The sequence below is a fragment of the Harmonia axyridis genome, chromosome 1, assembly GCF_914767665.1.
Source record: "Harmonia axyridis chromosome 1, icHarAxyr1.1, whole genome shotgun sequence".
NCBI lineage: Eukaryota > Metazoa > Arthropoda > Insecta > Coleoptera > Coccinellidae > Harmonia > Harmonia axyridis.
The window spans coordinates 87,625,185-87,646,457 of NC_059501.1; the positions used below are offsets into that span (position 1 = coordinate 87,625,185).

Genomic DNA, 21,273 nt, shown 5'->3' on the forward strand with positions numbered 1-21,273 from the left:
GCAAATGTTCATTAAATAGGCTTTGTTCGGCTATCCTAATGCTTCTAAGAATATGAAAAATTATTATTATTATAGAGTACATTTTCTTTTTACAAAGTATATTACCAATGTTTTTGCATTTTTTAAATTACTTTCATCATTAGACAGCTTCGTTTTCAGTTAACGTAAGTAATTTATAATATTAATTAACTGCAATTACTATACTCAACAAAAAAACATTGGTATATAGTAAATACATAGCGAATAATAATTCCTGAAACAATTCATTGAATAAAAGATTAATGATGGGTTTAATAAAACTTTCATCATGGTAATTTCCTCGATCAAATCATTCCTGTGTTCAATTCCAGTTCATTTTTGACACTTCCATAGATTAAAAACTACATTGAACAAGTTCAAAGGCCAAAGTTTGATGAAACCCGTTGCAAGTCTTTAAAAATTCTAAAATATAGTGAAATAAAATGTTTTTTAATAACCCTTCGACATTTATTCAAATAAAATTATAATAAAGAAATAGTTTGTCATAGTTTCTTATTGTTTATCACAAAAGCAAGATAGGTATTCAATGTAAGAAAACTATATTTGACATGTCTAATCTCGACAGTTAATGCAGGTTATTTACATTCAACAAAAAAGTATTAATCATTTCTTTCCAGATTTCTTGATACCTCCTCCCACAAGTGGTCCCTTCTGTGAGGCTTTAGCTTTAGCATCTTGCAATGCCTTTTGTTGTTCCTTCATCTTCTGTTTGTGAGCTAGATCATCATCATCCATTTCAGCCTGTGCTTTTTTGGGTGCCTTTAAGGGCTTCTTTTTTCCTCCTTCTCTACCAGACATCCTGCAGAAAAACAATACTATTAGCTCATAATATTATACATAAGAAATGTTCCCAACTAGAACGAGAAAACTTAAAATACACTCACCTTGTTTATATTATTCACAGAGAGAGAAATCACAAAATTAGAGCCACAACGTGAACTGTGCTTCTGGTACTAACGAAAAACAAATAACCTCAATAACCTCTAAAAATGTTCTATGATGATGGTTCGTATAATCTACTCAATTAAACTCTATGTTACCATTCCGTACATTATTTTTTATTATAGATGAAAATCATATTAAAATATTAATTTCAGATTACGTATTATTTTTAATTAATTGATTACTTTCGAAAGAATATGAATATAAGGTCGTGAGCGACATTGCATAAATTACACAGTACACTTCACCTTTAGTTACGTTGATTCATAGCGATATAAATTTGATTGATTAGTTTCAAATTTACTTAGTTTTTAATGATAATTAAGTATATTCTATGTTATATGTAATTTTTTCAAATTAAACTATATATTATATTTGTTGAGGTTATTACCGAAAACAATATATATTAACAATGAATAGCGAAGTTAAAATTCTCCAAGAAGAGAATAAAGAGAGAGAGTATTTTTTTTCGGTCTTGAAGACTTTTAGCAGCTATAGGTGAGTTCCAGTGGAAACTGAAAGTAACTTGAAATGATAAAAATTACGTATATCTATTTTTACATATTTTCCTTTCAAATACAAAATTAGGAGGATGTCTGCTATTATCAGTAATATTTCAGAGAACAATCTTTGTTGAGAATTGAGAGCAAAGAAAAAACCGTTCAGAGTTTACCTAAACATCACAGGAAATGGTTGACGAAATATTCAGAAGATTTGAAATCTTTCAAAGCTTGTATCGAAAAGAATTCCCAGTTGATTCCCATAATATTGAAAGAAGCTAAAAACATTTTTGGCAATATATATTGCACAGATGGAAACAGTCATTCGGAAACTGAAGTAGGAACACTAACAGAAGGTGAAATTTGGTGTTTTTCATTTTTAGAATGTTTCACATATCTATGGACTTTTCAGGATTGTATAAAGTCCAATCAGTATTCAAACAGCTGATGAGAGATTGGAGCTCTATGGGTTCTTTAGAACGCGAACAGTGCTACCAGCCGATCATCGATGAAATTGAAGAACAATTTCCGGAGGATAAATTCGATCGTAAAATGATTAATGTACTGGTCCCCGGAGCTGGGTTGGGCCGACTTGCTTTTGAAATTTCAGTAAGGGGATTTGCATGTGAAGGAAACGAATTCAATATGTTCATGCTTGTGGTTTCCTATTTTGTGCTGAACTTGTGTAAGGAGGTTGACGAGTTTGAAATTTTTCCTTGGATCCATCACTATTGCAACAATTTGAAAGCGGAAGATCAGATGATATCTGTAAGGTTGGTAGAAATATTTTGTTAGGAAATGTGAACAACAATTTAAAGAAAAACTTGCAAAACTCTGTGAGACATTGAAGAATGTCATAATGATCTATTTTGATTGTTTTTTATTCCTTGTTATACATGGTGTTCCACAATAACTCCTAGAAATTTTCTGATGTTATTTTAAAACAACTTGTAAATAAATTATAAAATTCTAACAGGTTTCCAGATATACGTCCCATGCCGACACCAGGAGGAAGATTTTCCATGACAGCAGGCGATTTTCTGGAAGTGTACACCGATCACAATCAATGGCACTGTGTCGCCACATGTTTTTTCATCGATTGTGCCCCCAACGTCGTGCAATTTGTTGAAACAATTTACAATATACTCAAACCCGGAGGTGTTTGGGTGAATTTAGGACCACTCCTGTATCATTATTCGGGTCTGAAAAATGAGAAAAGTATTGAGCCGAGCTTCGAAGTTCTGAGTGACATAATTAGTAGTATAGGTTTCGAAATGGAGAAATGCAGCACCGGTATCAAGACTAAATACTGCCAAAACCCCAAATCAATGCTAATGTATGAATATGACAGTGTATATTTTGTTTGTAGGAAGTCCATTAAAATCAATAACGGCGAAGGAGATTATTGACCTTATAAATTTTTAATTTTTTTCACTGCTTTTCTCATTATTTTTGAATTGATTTCTCTCTATCTCTTTAGAATAAATGTTGCTTTAACTGAATAATGAAATGTGATATTAATTCCTGTATAAAGTACAAAGAAAATATATAAAAAGAAAGTACATAATTACAATTTAGTTTGATTTATGACTATATTCTATAATGAAAAAACTTCAATTTTGTGAGTTGATTAGTTCACAATTGAGGTATAATTTCCCTGAAAGAGTTCTTTCGCAATCTAGACATCTAAAAATTTATTTATATTTGAGATTACAGGCGCCACCTAAATCCCTATCATTAATTCACCGTTCTCATGTACCTAGATCGCTGTTCTACCAGGATTTAACAGAGGTCTTCGTACTAGCGCTATCTATTGAGAAAATAAATCTAGCGTTAGTAATTGTAGTGCAGATGTCACGTACAATCTCGAAATAGGAACCTATTTGTTTCATGAAAATAAGAGGCTGTATTGAGTAGTTCAAATATATTATTTGAACCACAGATTACTAGTCTTCGATTTGAACCTAACCATACATTTAAAAAAACATTTTACTCTGTTATCTATGATTGTAAATGTTAATTTCTAATTCAAATCCAATTCAACTTAATGAAAAGCGCGTTTTAATCTTATTACTTTTCTGACTTGTTATTAAACTGCCTTCATCTTGTGGTGGAACTAACGAAGTCATCAAGGAATTTGAGTTTCATCTTGTTTCCTGGCATGGAGCAAAAACCGACCGAAGAAGCGGACCAAAAGCCGACTGAAGAAGTTGACCAAGATGAACTGCAATTTCCTGAAGACGAGGTCAGGAAAATAATAATAGATGCTGTGGAAAACGTGATTGGAGGAAATGGTTACCAACATGCCAAGGTCGATAAATGGACCACGGAAATAGTGGAAGCTTGCACATTTGAATTGACCAATTTCATGAAGCCCTATAAATATATCTTATCTTGTTCAATAATGCAGAAAAATGGGGCTGAAATACATACAGCAAACTCGTGTTTTTGGGATAATAATACTGATGGTAGCTGCACTGTACGTTGGGAGAACAAAACGATAATTTGTATTGTATCCATTTATGGCCTAGCCATGTGATAATTATAAACAGAGTTCATAAGATATACTTATATATACTGATAACAGGGACCATATTTGTTATTGGACATTTTTTAAGAATAGCTATAAATCTTCTTCTTCTTCAATCCTTTACTATGTGCTGGGTTTGTCACCATCTACACATCGAACAATTTGGACCATCGAGTGGGGTTCAAGTTTTCTAAATTCCAAAAATATTGGCCCCAATTCAAGGTGTTAAATACTGAGCTATTATTGGAGATCAACTTTCTCACGTTACATTTATCTCTCTCTCCCTTTTTTTTTTTTTTTTTTTTTTCCTTTTTTTTTTTATTATAATTTTTAATGCAAGGTTTCCGTGGCGCATGTGAAGGCAGGGAAGGGTTCCCTCATGCACACAAAATACAACAAGGAAAGTATCATGAGGGGAAAACCAATTAGGGAACAGATGATACACATAACACATTTATTTTTATTTTATTTATTTATTTTTTTTTTTTCTTTCCTTCATTTTTATAAATGGATTCCTGAGGCCACCAGGAAGTTGTACAATAACCTATAAACGAGAACATTTTCAGAAAAGATCAAATCATAGATGTTAATAGGGTAGGATTTTATGGATTTAACCTCATATAGGTCACTGCAAAACTTCAAACAATTCGACAAGTTTACCCGACAATTGAAGAATATGTGAGGGATATCACCCCTGTCTCCGCAAGCACACAAATCGGTCTGAGCAACATGTATCCTATAAAGATGACAAGGAGAAGAACAGTGGTTAGAGCGCAATCTATTTATAGTGACCACATTGCCTCTAGAGAGCTCCGCATCCAGAAACCAAGGGCGATTGCCTAAGGATCTGGGGTATACATATTGCGAAAAGGTACGGTTTCCCATCAATTCCCTCCATTCACGCTTCCACCTTTCCCAAATGATTCGCTTGAAAGAAGGCCAGAACTCACTAACATGAGCCCTCCTAATAACAGAGTTTTCTGAAGCTGTTTTTGCAAGATTGTCCGCTTTATCATTACCATCTATATTAGTGTGACTTGGAACCCAAACTAGTTTTACATTACAGGAATTATTGCAGAGGTACAGAATATTGTCTCTAATCGCTAGTGTAATATGATCATTACTAGCGGAAATCTTCCACTTAGTAATTTTCTCCAACGCACTCATGGAGTCCGTGATAATAAGAACCTTTTTAAAATTTCTTCTTTTGATTTCCCAGGTCGCCTCAAGGATTGCAATCAGTTCAGCGGAGCAGATGGAAAAGTGATTTGGAAGTCTTTTCGATATTGAGATACCCGTAGGGCTATAAATTCCTATGCCTGTATGAGAAGGGGACTTGGAAGCATCAGTGTAAACTCTGTCGAAATTGGGGAATTTTCCCAGACAAGCAACCTCAAAGGATAAAGCGTTGTCCTGTGAAGACTTTGAGAGCCCAAGGGAGTAGTAGCCAATATGGGTGGTATGGACTTTTAAATCTCTGTCAAAGCAGGGCAGATGAGAGGAGGAGTAAAAGTCTTCGGAGTTAGACAGGAGCGAATGGACCTCTACTATGGGAGGGGGATTACCCAGAGTTGACCAGTGTTTAATTGAAGACACCTTTGATAGAACAGGGTCATTATGAAGTCTATACAGCTTGGATAGAAACTTTAACGCAAGGAACTGACGACGAAACTTAAGAGGGAGCTCGTTGCTTTCTGCAAGTATGATTGGGATAGGAGTGGACTTCATGTAGCCCATAGCCACTCTCAAAGCGGCATACTGGATCCTGTCCAATTTCTTCAGAAGAACTTTGGAACATTTTCCGTAGAAAAGGCTGCCATAGTCGAGGAAGGGTCGAATTGTGGCCCTGTATAACAATAGCTGAGTTGCTGGATGACAGCCCCACCAGGTTCTGCACAATGCTCTCATAACATTTATACCCTGAAGAGATTTCAAGCACATATCGGAGATATGTAAAGACCAATTCAAATTCTGATGAATCGAAACGCCCAGGTATTTCACGGAATCAGCCCATGGAATGGCAGTTTTAAAAAGGCGAAGAGGAGGCTTAAGTGGAAGGACCTTATTTTTATGGCAGCATAATGCCTTGGATTTTTCCGGAGATAACTGGAGGGATTTTGCCATTGACCATTTTTCTACCAATACCAAGGCTTTGGACATTTTTTCAAATGCAGAATCAAAGGTAGGACCAGAAGCAATTATTGCCTTATCATCTGCAAATTTCAGAGTTGTAACTCCTGGAACATTCACAACATTTGGGAGATCACTGACGAATATGTTAAAAAGTATTGGAGCCTTTGGGGAGCCCTGAGCCAACCCTATATTCGATTGCTCTGGACCAATAAGTTCCTTTGTAAGGGGATCAACCAGGAATATGTTTCTCTGGACTACAAGAGATCTGATAAGTTCAATAACCGAGAGTGGGAGATCCATAGAAAGTAAAGTACGTTCGAGAAGATCAAACTGAACCGAATCATAGGCCTGTCTGACGTCCAGAAACACCACTATGACGAACTCGTTTCTGAGGAAGGAGGCATAAATCGTTGAAATCAAGAATGAAAGGGCATCATTAACGGACTTTCCCTTACGGAAACCAAACTGTAGTTCACGATCGTCTATCGATCTCTGATACACTCTCTCTAATCTGGTTGCTAACAAAGATTCAAGAACTTTAAGGAGACAGGAGGTGAGAGCAATGGGACGAAAACTCAAGGGGTCCTCTGGGGATTTTCCCGGCTTGCATATGGGAATGATGATAGTATCCTTCAGAGATAATGGAATCTGAGGTGATGAAAGCTGATCATTAAATAACTCAGCTAGCACCTGTTTGGAATGGATTGGGAGAGACTTCAACATATTGTATGTTATACCGTCCTTGCCTGGAGCTGACTCCTTCTTGGACTTAATACACAAGGACAGTTCATCGAGGGTGATAGGGGGAAAAGGAGCAGGAGAGTAGTTAGTGGGAGCTGATGACTGAACTGAAGCAGGGGTTGAAAGAGGGCACAGGCGAGAGAGGATTTCTTGACCACAAGTGGGAGAGGAAGTTCGAGGAGCAGAGGGTTTACAACCATATTTGAATCTGGATATATCTGACCACAATTTTCTGCCATTACAAGGCGACAGACCTTCGCAGAAACTTCTGAATGATTCTCTTTTGGCCTTTCTGATCTTAGCTTTGACTGCTGATTGGATGCTTTTAGCTGAGAGAAAGTGCTCCATTGAAGGATTACGAAGGTAAGCTCTGAACGCATCAGATCTTCTCTTAACAGCTAAAGAGAGATCATCATTCCACCACGATTTCCTATATGTTGGTGAAGAAGGTTGGAAAGGTCTCCTCAAGGGAATGCAGAATTCAGCAGCCTCAACAACTAGATCTCTAAATTCTAGAATGGAATTAGGGCGATTATTCCTAATATTATTGTCAATTACCTCCTGAAATCTGAACCAATCTGCCTGGGCGGTGTTGAACCTTCTGGAGGAAAATCGGGAATGAGAGGGAGGGGACGAGAGAGGGAAAAAACAGAGAGAGGTCATAAGTGGAAAATGATCACTTCCTCCAGGGTCAGAAATTACTTCCCATTGGGAGTTAACTCTAAGACAGCTAGAACATAATGTGATATCTGGGGCACTAGGATTTTCGCCTGGTGGGGAGATTCTGGTAGGAGAGCCATTGTTTAGGATACATATATCCTCACCTAGAATAAAATCCTCAAGGACTTTACCACTGGGATTCCGAAAACCAGAACCCCAGATAGGGTTCTGGGCATTAAAATCACCACCAATCATAAATGGGGTAGTTATACTATCCATCAGGTTGCTCCAAAAAGAAATGGGAAGATTGATGTTGGGGGGACAGTACACATTAATGATAGAAAGCAGAGGAGAGGCTACTTTGATACCTTGGAGCTGAACTCTATCAGGAACAAGAAGGTTGGAAAAATCAATTGGAACAAATGGTAGGTCAAGTTTGACTAGAAGGGCAATACCACCACCTCTATCGCTTCGATCCTGTCTGAGAGAGTAGAATCCTGTTACCCTGAGATTATGGGATTCATTAAGCCACGTTTCCTGAAGCATGACTACACTGGGGGAGTTCTCTTCTATTAGCAATTTCAGGTTGTCAATGTTAGAGTGAATTGATCTTATGTTCCACTGTATAATGTCTAACATGGTAAGGCCGAGGGAGGTGAGGGAGACTGAGATAAAAGAAGAGAACAGTCGAACAAATTTTAGAACTATATGGACTCTTCAACAGTGGGAATGGGAATGCTATCTTCTAGAACATTTGAAGGATAATTGTTTTTAAATAATACAGAAAGACTCTTTATAAACTCGGAATTTTCTTTATTTTGAAGACGCTTGGAAACAATTTCAAATATTAATTCATCTGAGAGAGGGGAACCAGAAAAGGAAGGTATTTGATCACTCTGAGAATGAGAAGGGCTCCCAAGTATTGGGGATAAGGGAAGGGAAGTGTTGTATAACTGAGATTCATGAAGATCTCGGTCATATCCTGGAGATTGCGGATTTTTCTTCCTTTTCTTATTCAGGGCTGTGGAATAAGAAAGAGGGGTGGAAGTCCCATTGTCAAGGAGATTTCTTCTGTCATGGACGGAAATAACAGCAGAATCCCTAACCGAGTTAGTGAGTCTTGAGGGTAGCTGTGGAAACAGCTGAGGCCTCAGATCAAAAGAGAATTGGTCATTACGCAAGAGGGGAGAAGTTGCATTATAATTTTTCGGGATCATTTTAACAGCCTCAAAATATGAAATGTTCTCTACCGCTATTAATCTATTAATTTGTTTCTGGCGTAGAAACTCTGGGCAGGAGCGATCAGTAGAGGCATGTTCTCCAGAGCAGAAAACACACTTCGGATGGGAGGGGTCAGGACATTCTTGTTCCTCATGATTCTCAGCGCAGTTCCTGCAACGTTTAGATTTGGATGGATTGTTACAATTGACCTTGGTATGTCCATACCTCAGACAATTGTAGCATTGGATAACTGGTCCAACATATAGAGAAACGTGCCTTAAGCAGCCCCAAAGGGCAATCTTTTCTGGGAGATTTTTGCCCTGAAAAGTAAGAATCCAAGTAGAAGAGGGGACGTAGGAAACTATGCCATCAGTGACAGTTCTTCGATTGAGTTGTCGGGCATCTAATATTTTTACTTTGGAGTGGGCATGAAGCTCAATGTCTTCCTTAGTAATTTCTGAACCAACATTTCTAATGATACCTTTGCTTGTAACCATTCTTGAAGGAATAAACACGTCTATTGCAGGGTCACCAGAGAAGGGATTCTCAGTGACAAAATTGTTCGCCCTATCAGGGAGATCAAATTCAATAGATATTCTTTTTTTACCTCTTTTAGCTATATTTTTAATTCCTTTGACATTTGAGGCGGCTAATTTCTTGGCAAAATTCATAGGATGGATATTACCGATATTACCAACAGCATTAGATTCAATTATCACCATAAATGGTCCAAAGTCATTCAAACTGTATTTCAATTCAAGTTTAGATTTTTTGGGGGCATTAGCATTCGATCTAATTAAACGAGAAATTGACTGGGAGAGCTCTTCAGCCTCATTGAGAACTTCCAAGTCATCGGTAAAAATTGCTCTAACCGACTGAATTTCCCTTGAAAGGATAGTTAAGTCAGCTAGGGAGTGATAGTCCTTATTAGAACCATCATTACCTAGGTTCAAATTGTTGAGTATTTTTTGAGATGTAGGTGTTAGTGCATTAAACGCTTTGGGAGACAAAGGCGATCTAGGGGGGTCATCAGACCCCCCCGGGTTCCAATCCATTAAAAAAGGGAACTCTTATCAGTAGGTAGAGATGACACCAGAGTTAATATAACTGACCCCAGAAAGTCCTACCTTGAAAATTCAATATACCACAAATAATTAGTGGGAATTAAGAAATTTACTCACACAAATATCAATATATGTTAAGATTATTTAATCAATTTAAAGGAAAATTTATAGGAAGCACGCGCTTATGTCAACGGTTAACCTCCGAATAATAGCTATAAATAGTTTAAATCAAAGATATAGTTACAATATTATTAAGGCTAGTGAAGTGAAAATATTTTAGGATATAATGATTATTTGTTAGGAATTGAATATGAAAAACTTATTATATTGTAATTTATTTATGAAGTTTTCATGATAGAATGTTAAAAAATAGCGTCATCTAGGTCAATTGTAATCATTTCTCAAACTTAATTCCCTGAAAACCATGTAATTATTATATTGAAAATAGTTATGACTATATATCCTCAATGTGAAAAAAAAGGTATCTATGATTTATAGTAGTGATTTGATTTGTCATTTATTTATACATTCGATTAATATATTTTGATCTAAACCAAAAGTTTTATTTTTTTTGTATATTTGGGATAAGCAATGATATGTATGAAAAATATTCTTGATTAACGTTAGATGTGATTACTTCGAGAAAAATTAATTAGATGTATTGAACACACCATCCTTATGAAAACAAGTTATTAATTTTTTCTCCCTAGACTTTTTTCACAATTTTGTTATTTTCAGTTGATATCTAATATTCAAATTTGTTTCATAGTGATCAGAGACATCCTAGGTTATGTAATCTGCGTAGACCTAATATCAATTTGATATTAGGTCTATGATATTAATAATAAATAATAATAAAGTTTATTGATCCTTTTCGACATTTAAGAAATGGTCTTTGATATTTATAATCTTATTATAGGTCTATGGATTTAAATCAAAAATGGTTCTATGATCATTAGGATCATCGATCTTAATAATTGACACATAAGAACTATCAACATCATAAACAATTTCGAATTTTCAGAGAAATGCTTTAAATAAATCATAACAGCTAATTGTAAGATTTCGAATATGGCTCATCATTATGTGGTTACAGCCCATAAACCTACCGCTGTTACGGCTTGTGTCACCGGTAAAATGAGCAAATGTTTTTTTTTATTAATAGCATCTCATTCCCTAACCTTGCTTGCAGGTAATTTTACATCAGCGTCCGATCTGAATTTAATTGTAGCCAAAGATACCAGATTAGAAATATACTTAGTAACGCCTGAGGGGCTTCGCCCCATTAAGGAAATAGGTTTGTATGGAAAGGTAGCTGTTATGAAGCTGTTTAGACCACAGGTAGAGATTTATTGCTTGGATATTTGAACACTCCATGCAGTTATGTTGTTTTTTCAGAATGAAAGTAAAGATTCATTGTTCTTAATTACTGTTAGATACAATGCAATGATATTAGAATGTGTAAATGATGGTGATAATATAGACATAATCACAAAGGCACATGGAAACGTTGCAGATAAAATAGGAAAACCGTCTGAGACTGGTATTTTGGCAATTATAGATCCAAAAGCCAGAGTCATCGGGTTGAGACTATATGATGGGTTATTCAAGGTCATCCCATTGGACAAAGAAAATTATGAATTGAAAGCCTCCAACTTCAGGTAGCTTCGTTTGAATTTTCCATCAAAACAAAATATATGAGTTTTGTTCGTTTTAGGATGGAAGATTTAAATGTTTACGATGTAGAATTTTTACATGGTTGTGCTAATCCGACAATAATTCTGATCCATCAAGATGTAAATGGTCGCCATGTTAAAACCCACGAGATATCTTTAAGAGATAAACAGTTTGTTAAGATTCCATGGAGACAAGATAATGTTGAGACAGATGCTTCGATTATTATCCCTGTACCAACACCTTTAGAAGGTGCTATCATTATTGGGCAAGAGAGCATCATGTATCATGATGGAAAGAATGGAATTGTTGTTGATCCACCTGTTATCAAAGTAAATATTGTCAATTTTTTTATCGTCAAGTGATACTAAGTAATTATTTTTTTATATTTAGAATCATTTTATTTTTACTATTATCAGTATAAATAAAGAAATAAATTATTTAGGCTTAGGAAAGTTGGAATGAAAAATATTGAACAGTTTTTCTCCTTTCAACTTGTTGCTAGTTAGTTTTATATTTTTCAGCAAAGTTCAATCATATGTTATGCCAAAGTAGACCCGGGTGGTTTAAGATATCTCTTGGGTGATATGGCTGGTCATCTTTTCATGCTTTTCTTAGAAACCGAGACCAGAGGGGATGGCACTGAATATGTCAAGGACTTGAAGGTGGAACTGTTGGGTAGGTTATTCTGAATATGAAATGAAAATTTCCACAAAGATCTGAGAAAATCATCCTGTTATCGGTTTTTCCAAAATGTCATCCCGATCGCAATTTTTAGGCGAGATTGCAATTCCGGAATGCATCACCTATCTGGACAACGGCGTCCTGTTCATCGGCTCCCGTCTGGGCGACTCCCAACTGGTCAAGTTGAACACGAAGGCAGACGAGCACGGTTCCTATGTGACCGTAATGGAGACATTCACCAACCTGGCTCCCATCGTTGACATGTGCATGGTAGATCTAGAGAGACAGGGGCAGGGTCAGTTGGTCACGTGTTCCGGAGCCTTTAAAGAGGGTTCTTTGAGGATTATTCGGAACGGAATAGGCATACAGGAACATGCGTCCATCGATCTGCCCAGCATCAAGGGAATGTGGGCCTTGCAGGTCGCATCCGGTAAGTTTTTATTCAGTTGGTAGTAACTTTCGTTGTGTTGGCGTAATTGATAATCTGTCATTAATGTCAGTTGTCATTTATTCAAAGTGTCAGTCAATTTAATTATGGATCCACTCGTGAGCAAGGAAATTAATTGAACATAGTTAAGGCAATGTTACAGTGCTTTTTTTTTTGTATAATCTAAGTCGTAGATAATTTACTTCCTCACAAAAAATTAATGATTTGATCGCAAAATGTTAGCTTTCTGTCACTTGATGTAGAACAATCTCGTTTTGTTTGCATTTTGATTGTATCTGTTTCATAACATCAATCGACTTGAAATGATTTTTCTTCTTAAGACGGAAAACTGGACAACACCCTTGTGTTGTCTTTTGTGGGACAGACTCGAGTCCTCAGCCTCAATGGGGAAGAGGTGGAAGAGACTGAAATCGTTGGGTTCTCTGGTGACCAGCAGACCTTCTTCTGCGGTAACGTGATCCACGAACAGCTGGTGCAGGTCACTTCGGCTTCTGCCAGACTGGTTTGCGCCCTCACCAAGAGACTGTTGTCCGAATGGAAACCGCCCAACGACAAGAACATCAGCGTGGTGGCTTGCAACACCTCCCAACTGGTGGTGTCTACGGGATCCGCGATATATTACCTGGAAATTCATCTCAAAGAATTGATACTGAAGGGGTGAGGAAGCTGAATATTCTGTTATTTACCAAATTTGTGTTGGCAAAATTGCATATGTCATTAGTGTCACTTTTGGTTCATTTGAACTAAACTGTTACTTGTTTGGTTATGTAACTACTTTTCTTTTTAATGTAGAACAACGAATTTGGAGTTTGAAGCTTCGTGTTTAGATATCACACCGGTGAAGGACGGTGCTACCACTGCGGAATATGTGGCAGTTGGTTTATGGACAGATATATCTGTGAGAATACTGAGGATTCCCGATTTGTCGGAAGTAACTAAAGAACATCTTGGAGGTGGTGAGTTAAGCTTTGATTTTTTTCAAGAAATTGGATGATCTCATGCTGTCGTTTTCAGAGATCATACCCCGATCGGTCCTCATGGCCTCCTTCGAGGGTCACTCCTATCTCCTCTGCGCGCTGGGCGATGGATCCATGTACTACTTCGTTCTGGATAAGGATTCCGGCTGTCTGACCGAGAAGAAGAAGGTCACTCTGGGCACCCAACCAACGGTGCTCAAGACCTTCCGATCCCTCAGCACCGTCAACGTGTTCGCCTGCTCGGACAGGCCCACCGTTATCTATTCGTCCAACCACAAGTTGGTCTTTTCCAACGTGAACGTGAAAGAGGTGAACCATATGTGCTCGTTGAATTCCGAAGCGTATCCCGATAGTTTGGCCCTGGCCACGGATTCTTCGGTCACCATCGGGACCATCGACGAGATACAGAAGCTGCACATCAGGACGGTGCCCTTGTACGAGTCTCCGAGGAGGATAGCCTACCAGGAACAGACGCAGGTGAGTTTGGAGAAGAATTGTTGTTCGGGAAGTTTAATGAAGAATAATCTCTATTAACAAGAATACTCACATTATTCCCAAAAGTTTTGAAGTTATGAATTTTTAACAAAAGTAACTGCCATATTGGATAACAGTAAAAGTAGCAATATAACTGCCATATACGCTCTATTAGTGATGACGTCACACACCGCCATTTTAGTTCTCCTGACAGTGTTCGGAATCCAAAAAAACAAATTGTCATTCAAATTAGTACGTTGTCGTTGAAGAAATTGGCTCATTTTGATAAATAAGATTATTTAAGGAACGATTTTACTATTGATTGATAGACAGAAGGAACGAGATTAATGCCAGTAAGTTCGAACTTGAGTTCAACTAATAAACACGGCTTTTTACAAAATCTGGGGAATGATACAGGATTCAAACTTACTGGTATTAACCTCGTTCCTTCTGTCTATCAATTAATACTGAATTCGTTCCTCAAATACTCTTATTTATGAAAATAAGCCAATTCCTTCAACGACATCGTACTAATTTGAATGACAATTTATTTGTTTGGATTCCGAACTGACAGGAGAACCAAAAATGGCGGTGTGTGACGTCACACTAATAGAGCGTATTGGATAACAGTAACCATAGCAATATAACTGCTATATTGGATAACGGTAACAGTAGCAATATAACTGCTATATTGGATAACGGTAACAGTAGCAATATAACTGCTATATTGGATAAAAATAACAGTAGCAATATAACTGCTATATTGGATAACAGTAACAGTAGCAATATAACTGCTATATTGGATAACAGTAACAGTAGCAAAGGTGATAGTGTCGATTCCCACTTTTTTTTCATTTTCTAAGTCGATCTTCGTAACGGTTCTAAATTTGCTAAGAGAAATAAATGAATCATCGTTATTTTCATTACCTCCTCTCCAATGTGCAGACCTTCGGCGTCATCACCACCAGGATAGACATCCAGGACTCGACGGGTCTGAACCCAGCCAGACCGAGCGCCTCGACCATGGCCCAGCAGTCATTCGTACCCAGCAGCGTGGCCTCGCTGTCAGGCGTCAAATCGAGCACTAGCGGCCTTCTCGGCACCTTGAACCCGATGCCCGAATACGGACAGGAAGTGGAGGTCCACAATTTGCTCATCATCGATCAGCACACCTTCGAGGTGCTGTTCGCCTACCAGCTGTTGCCTCAGGAGTACGGGATGTCCCTGATGTCCTGTCAGCTTGGCAACGATCCCAACTATTATTACGTAATGGGTAAGATTTGATGGTTCGATAAAAACGGGGTGTTCCGTAAGAAAAAGGTCGTTTACACTTTTTTGGTATTTATTTATTTATTTACTTCTTTATTCTTGACCTCTAATACAGTACAAGTACTGGTGACAAGGCCTATTAAACAATATACAAAAAAAACAATACTATATAATATTCAAAACAACAAAAAAGTTAAACTAAACAAAATAAATCTTTCAGGTACAACTTAAGCTTAATATTAAAGTTTTTTTTAGTTCTTATATACTTTATTTCTGGTGGTATTTGGTTAAATGCTTCTATTGCTCGGTAAATTGGGGAGTCCTGGGCTTTCCTTGTAAACCTGAGTTCACTTCTGATGGTACCTCTATCTCGGGTGTTATGACTGCACATCCTGTACTAGTGTAAATGTATAATTTGACTTTATATAATTGTTCGTCACGCCAAGAATCAGTTTAACTTGTTCCAATTTCTTTAGGTTATGAATGTCCAAAAGTTTAGTGTCCTTATATAATATTGATGTAGGTGTTAACATGCCATAGTTCAATAATACCTTTATAGTTCTATTTTGGAACACTTGTAGCCTTGTTAATAATGTATTTGATGCATTTCCCCAACAATTAATGAGGTACCTCAGTCTGGAGGAGATAAAGCTGTGGTAGATCATTTTTTTGTGTTGTGTACTGAACATAAATGAGCATCTTCTCAGTGAACCCACCACAGGAGTTAACCTACGTATCATGTGTTCTATGTGTTTTTCCCAATTCAATCTTTCATCAATATACAACCCTAGATATTTGTGCTGTTTCACACGATCAAGTGAAATATCATCAAACTTGACTTGTATTTCATGGAATGGCTTGTTCTTCTGCCTTATACACATATATACAGCCTTGTCTACATTTATGCTCAGTCTGTTATAACGCAGCCAGTCAGAATAATAAAGCAGATCAGCATTGATAGTCGATTCCAGTTCCTCCAAAGATCTTCCTGAGTACACCAGGACAGTATTTCCAAGAAATTCGAAGATTTCAGCATTTAATCGTAACAGAGCGTCGCGACAACGCTGGAACACCCTGTATACAAATTAGTGGAACAGACAAAATCTCAAGGAAGTTTTTTAGTTAATTTTCTCTTGCCGATTCCAACATCAAGGCCAAAAGGCTCGAGACATACTAAACTACAAACTTCGTTGAGATTTTACCCGTTCCCCTAATTTTTTGTTTTTACACCATCTGTTTCGTAGCAGCGGCCACGGTGAATCCGGAGGAGAACCAGCCCAAACAGGGCAGGCTGCTCGTCTTCCAGTGGCACGACAACAAGCTGACACACGTGTCCGAGAAGGAGATAAAGGGGGCCTGTTATTCGCTGTGCGAATTCAACGGCAAGATCCTGGCCACGATCAACAGCACCGTCAGGCTGTTCGAATGGACGGCGGAGAAGGAACTGAGACTGGAGTGTTCCCATTTCAACAACGTGCAGGCCCTTCATCTGAAGACCAAGGGGGATTTCATACTGGTCGGAGATATCATGCGCAGCATGACGCTCCTGCAGTACAAGACCATGGAAGGTGAGATTTCCTGCTTTGATACATACGCCAGTGTTACCAGATATACAGATTTTTTGATATGTACGGCGTACGCATTTACTTCGGTATTTTCCCTTTCCAAGTGACTACGAGTTTGGTCCGTATATCACCTTGGTTACTATGGTTAATAAGTTGGTGGTCCATATATGTCAAATTCCTCAAAAACCGGTGACTATTTCCTCAAACTTCGGTGAGTTATCTGTCACCAGAGCAACTGTACTTTTATTCAGGTTAGGTTCGGTAACCACGCCCACTCCGGTTGGTAGTTGTCAATTTAATTCTCAGATTATTGTTTATGAATATTTGCCATGACATCTGACACCAAAAAACTTTATTATGTCAATTATGAAACAAATACTCTTCAGAGCCATCAAGAACTAGTAGTTTTTTACAAATTATAAGAGATCAACCATTTATAACCTCCAAAATTCTGTCAATGAAAAATTAACTATTGACAAGTGTCAAACGGTTCGTAAATACGGAGCAGCTTACCTCAAACATTGAAAACCACTAGTAACCGCTCGAAAGCAGTCTTCATCGCAAAATTTACTGGGTTATTCATGTCGTGGTCCGGATTTCTCAACCTTGTTTCAAAGACATAGGACATTTAAATTATTTTGCATTCTACACCTTATGGCAAAAAAATTTCATTGATATTTCAAATGAAAGTTGTTTTATTTTTGTTTACTTTTGGAACCACAATGTCAAAACCCGAGATTAGTGTATAGCCGTCTGAATTCTAGCTATTCCAAGCACTGACATATTCATTCTTAGTAAATCGTAGTATGTAGTTAATTTTAGAAAAATCCCAAAATTAAACGAATTAAGTTATCAGAGAAGAAATATTTCTATTTCCTTTGTAATATGAAAAGAGTATTAATAATAATAAGGCAGTATTCGATGATGCATGCTGAAATTGAGAAATGTCTTCAGGAAGCTTTGATGAGATAGCCAGAGATTTCAATCCGAACTGGATGACGGCCATAGAAATACTGGACGACGATATATTCCTTGGTGCCGAGAACTCCTATAATCTGTTTGTGTGCCAGAAGGATAGTGCAGCGACAAACGATGAGGAGAGACAGCAGATGCAGGAAATTGGCCATTTCCACATCGGCGAGATGATCAACGTTTTCAGGCACGGTTCTCTAGTAATGCAGAATCTAGGAGAGACTTCTACGCCCACTAGCGGATGTGTATTGTTTGGAACTGTTGGTGGTTCTTTAGGTGAGTTACTTGTTAGGTTAGGTTAGGTTAGGAGAATCCTTAATTTTTGTTTTTAAAGGTTTGATCACGTCGATTCCTATGCAGTTTTACGAGTTTTTGTTGGAGTTGCAGAATAAATTGGCTAATGTCATTAAGTCGGTTGGAAAGATAGAACACTCTTATTGGCGTGCCTTTCATACAGACATGAAGATGGAACAGAGCGAGGGATTCATTGATGGAGATTTGGTCGAGAGTTTTCTGGATCTTTCACAGGAGAAAATGAAGGAGGTGTCTGAAGGATTACAGGTTTGTTTCGTTCCTTACATCGTCGAATTGGAATATTTTACTTTTTTTTGTTGGTATGCTTCAATGTGTGTCAGCTGTTAGAAGTGTTTTACTTTGTTGCTAAATTATTGTATTATTCCTTCTTTCAGATGGTTCAAGAAGGTGGCATGAAACAAGATTGCACAGTGGAGGATTTAGTTAAAATCGTAGAAGATTTAACTAGGATTCATTGAAAATATTATGTTATTTCTTAATTTTTTGAGTAATGTTTTATTTAGTATGTTAAATTACGAATTTTGTACAAAGTAAAGCAAAATAAGACCAAAAAACTTGTATTATTGATAGAAGTAAAGGGTGTTTTTTTAGAGCTATAGAACTTTAAATTGCAATAAAACAACGATGGATTATTCGATTGACATCAATTTTATTTATCAGCAAGATAATCTTGTGGCTTTACATTTTAAATATGATTTCTGGCATATGACCGCCATGGCTGGCTCGGATGTAGTCCAATCTGGACGTCCAATTTTCGATGACTTTTTCCAACATTTGTGGCCGTAAATCGGCAATAACACGGCGAATGTTGTCTTCCAAATGGTCAAGGGTTTGTGGCTTATCCGCATAGACCCATGACTTTACATAGCCTCACAGAAAGTAGTCTAGCGGTGTTAAATCACAAGATCTTGGAGGCCAATTCACAGGTCCAAAACGTGAAATTAGGCGGTCACCAAACGTGTCTTTCAATGAATCGATTGTGGCACGAGCTGTGTGACATGTTGCGCCGTCTTGTTGGAACCACAGCTCCTGGAATGAAAAAGTTAGTAATCAAGGCTCTATACCGATCACCATTGACTGTAATGTTCTGGCCATCATCGTTTTTGAAGAAGTACGGACCAATGATTCCACCAGGCCATAAAGCACACCAAACAGTCAGTTTTTCTGGATGTAACGGTGTTTCGACATACACTGGAGAATTAGCTTCACTCCAAATGCGGCAGTTTTGTTTGTTGACGTAGCCATTCAACCAGAAGTGTGCTTCATCGCGCTAAACAAAATAAAATGGACGTAGTGCGCGATACGTATTCCGTACAGAACCATTATTTTCGAAATAAAATTGCACTATTTGCAAGTGTTGTTCAGGCGTGAGTCTATTCATGAATTGCCAAACCAAACTGAGAATAAATCACTTGACAGCTGTTAAATCGGTGGTCGCCATCTTGAACAGTAATGCCAACTTAAAGTTATATACCTCGAAAAAAACATCCTATACTATGAACCTCAGATCTACCTTCCAATTTTCCAATTAAATTTAAATAAAACAAAACCTATAATTCGAAAATGTTTTATTGAAAAAGGGCACTTCTTCATTTTTTCAATCTCAGATATTTATATGTATTCTTAGAAAATACATAACTCAGTCCAGATGCTACTGTAGTGGCCCCAGTAAGGTACCTGTTGAGAAAAAAAAACAGATAAAAATTCTGTTTGAGTATTGCAAAAAACCTACCATAAACATTCCAAAAACGGATGTCCCACAAAGTGAAAAACAGGAGCGGCTAGAGTTGTTCCAACTAATGCTAGTTGCACACCTGTGTTTATTTTACTGAGGAAAGTTGGCTCTAATTGGACGGTGGCATAAGTAACATCAAAATATTTACTTAAAGTTTTCTAAAAAAAAAAAATTATTACTATTTACTAATAACAAAACATTCAATTAAGATACTTACAGGGGGAGGCAAAGATTTATATCTAATAATAAATCCTGATACTAAAAGAATAACATCCCTGGCAACGATTATGCTAGTTAGAATAATAGGAATCAGGTCTGCGTAAGTCAAAGAGAGAAATAAAGTTGCTACAAGACATTTGTCAGCAACAGGATCCAATAAACTGCCTACTTTTGAACTTTGGCTCTTCCATGTCCTAGCTATCCAACCATCTAGCTGCAAGATAAAATTTCACTTAATTTAACTTATAACCAAAGATAAGGTAAAAAAAAATTATATAAGAAAACACACCTTACCAAATCAGTTACAGCAGCAAAACCAAGAATGCCTAATGCAAATTCAAAGTCTGATTGAACAATAAGTAATCCTAAGTAAGGCGATAAAACAATTCTTGATAAACAGAGGAAATTAGGTATCGTATAAACATTTTCTTTCTGAAAAATTATTCAATGAGATATCAAAAAATACATTCACACTCTACTTACTTCAATTATATTTTCTACTTTTTCTCGAACCTTATCTTTAGTTTCTCTAATGTCTTTCATTAAAATGCTACCTTGCAATTTGATTCTTTTCTCTGTATTTCTTAATCTATTTTTATTTTGTTGAATATAGGCTTTGAGTTCCTTATTTACATAGGCTCTTTGTGTGTCAAAAGTCTTTTTTCCTCTACTTTGGCATAAATTTATCTTGCCCAATGCTACATTACCATTTTCATTAATGCACCTATTTTTATAATTGGTAATATTAAAAAAGTCCTTATGGCACCAGCAAACTGAGGTGAACTTATTAAAATTTACAGGTTTTAAAAACTTTTCATACGTTTTTGGAAAATTTGATTGCCATATATATCTGATTCTAGACATGATTTAAAATGTTTTTTTGATGAATCTCTACAGATATAACACCTGAAGAAGCTAGAAAATCGAAACAAGGACTAATTACGAGCACTTAAACATAATTGAAAAAATTTAATAGATTATTGTTTGGTTAAGAGGTTAACTTCGTTGGCAGAGATTATTTTTATCTCTTTTTTTTTATATTCAGTGTCATACACAAAATTTCACCGAAAAAAATCACAATTTCATTTCTGAAATGAATATTCATGATTTT

General features: G+C 36.9%; 4 protein-coding genes and 1 long non-coding RNA gene across 6 annotated transcripts; 3 read left to right on the forward strand and 2 right to left on the reverse strand.

Annotated features, from left to right (window-relative positions):
• Positions 1 to 561: 561 nt before the first annotated feature.
• Positions 562 to 1,017, reverse strand: LOC123678999. Its single transcript, XR_006747332.1, has 2 exons — positions 924 to 1,017; positions 562 to 838 (listed from the first exon to the last, which is right to left on the reverse strand). It is a non-coding gene; the product is annotated as an uncharacterized LOC123678999 (long non-coding RNA).
• Positions 1,018 to 1,296: 279 nt separating this feature from the next.
• LOC123678988 (carnosine N-methyltransferase) lies at positions 1,297 to 3,051 on the forward strand. The gene is made up of 4 exons (XM_045616296.1): positions 1,297 to 1,479; positions 1,602 to 1,837; positions 1,894 to 2,254; positions 2,458 to 3,051. Exons 1-4 carry the CDS (start codon positions 1,394 to 1,396, stop codon positions 2,888 to 2,890), a joined length of 1,116 nt encoding a protein of 371 aa, XP_045472252.1. The 5' UTR covers positions 1,297 to 1,393; the 3' UTR covers positions 2,891 to 3,051.
• Positions 3,052 to 3,642: 591 nt separating this feature from the next.
• Positions 3,643 to 4,020, forward strand: LOC123674327 (dynein light chain Tctex-type 1-like). The gene has a single exon (XM_045609276.1). It carries the CDS (start codon positions 3,643 to 3,645, stop codon positions 4,018 to 4,020), a length of 378 nt encoding a protein of 125 aa, XP_045465232.1.
• A 6,783-nt stretch (positions 4,021 to 10,803) lies between these two features.
• On the forward strand, positions 10,804 to 18,762 carry LOC123682103 (DNA damage-binding protein 1). 2 transcript variants are annotated; one of them, XM_045620515.1, is made up of 14 exons: positions 10,804 to 10,962; positions 11,023 to 11,171; positions 11,229 to 11,491; positions 11,548 to 11,836; positions 12,029 to 12,182; positions 12,283 to 12,618; positions 12,957 to 13,293; positions 13,429 to 13,592; positions 13,651 to 14,090; positions 15,033 to 15,360; positions 16,601 to 16,924; positions 17,876 to 18,169; positions 18,228 to 18,454; positions 18,583 to 18,762. In XM_045620515.1, the coding sequence occupies exons 1-14, from the start codon at positions 10,902 to 10,904 to the stop codon at positions 18,664 to 18,666; spliced, it is 3,450 nt and encodes a 1,149-aa protein (XP_045476471.1). In that variant the 5' UTR covers positions 10,804 to 10,901; the 3' UTR covers positions 18,667 to 18,762. The 2 variants fall into 2 exon arrangements, with proteins under 2 accessions (XP_045476471.1, XP_045476479.1); XM_045620523.1 differs by having other exon boundaries at positions 16,604 to 16,924.
• A 999-nt stretch (positions 18,763 to 19,761) lies between these two features.
• LOC123671704 (probable cardiolipin synthase (CMP-forming)) lies at positions 19,762 to 21,257 on the reverse strand. Its single transcript, XM_045605679.1, has 5 exons — positions 20,646 to 21,257; positions 20,457 to 20,594; positions 20,161 to 20,376; positions 19,941 to 20,101; positions 19,762 to 19,885 (listed from the first exon to the last, which is right to left on the reverse strand). Exons 1-5 carry the CDS (start codon positions 21,024 to 21,026, stop codon positions 19,798 to 19,800), a joined length of 984 nt encoding a protein of 327 aa, XP_045461635.1. The 5' UTR covers positions 21,027 to 21,257; the 3' UTR covers positions 19,762 to 19,797.
• Positions 21,258 to 21,273: the final 16 nt, after the last annotated feature.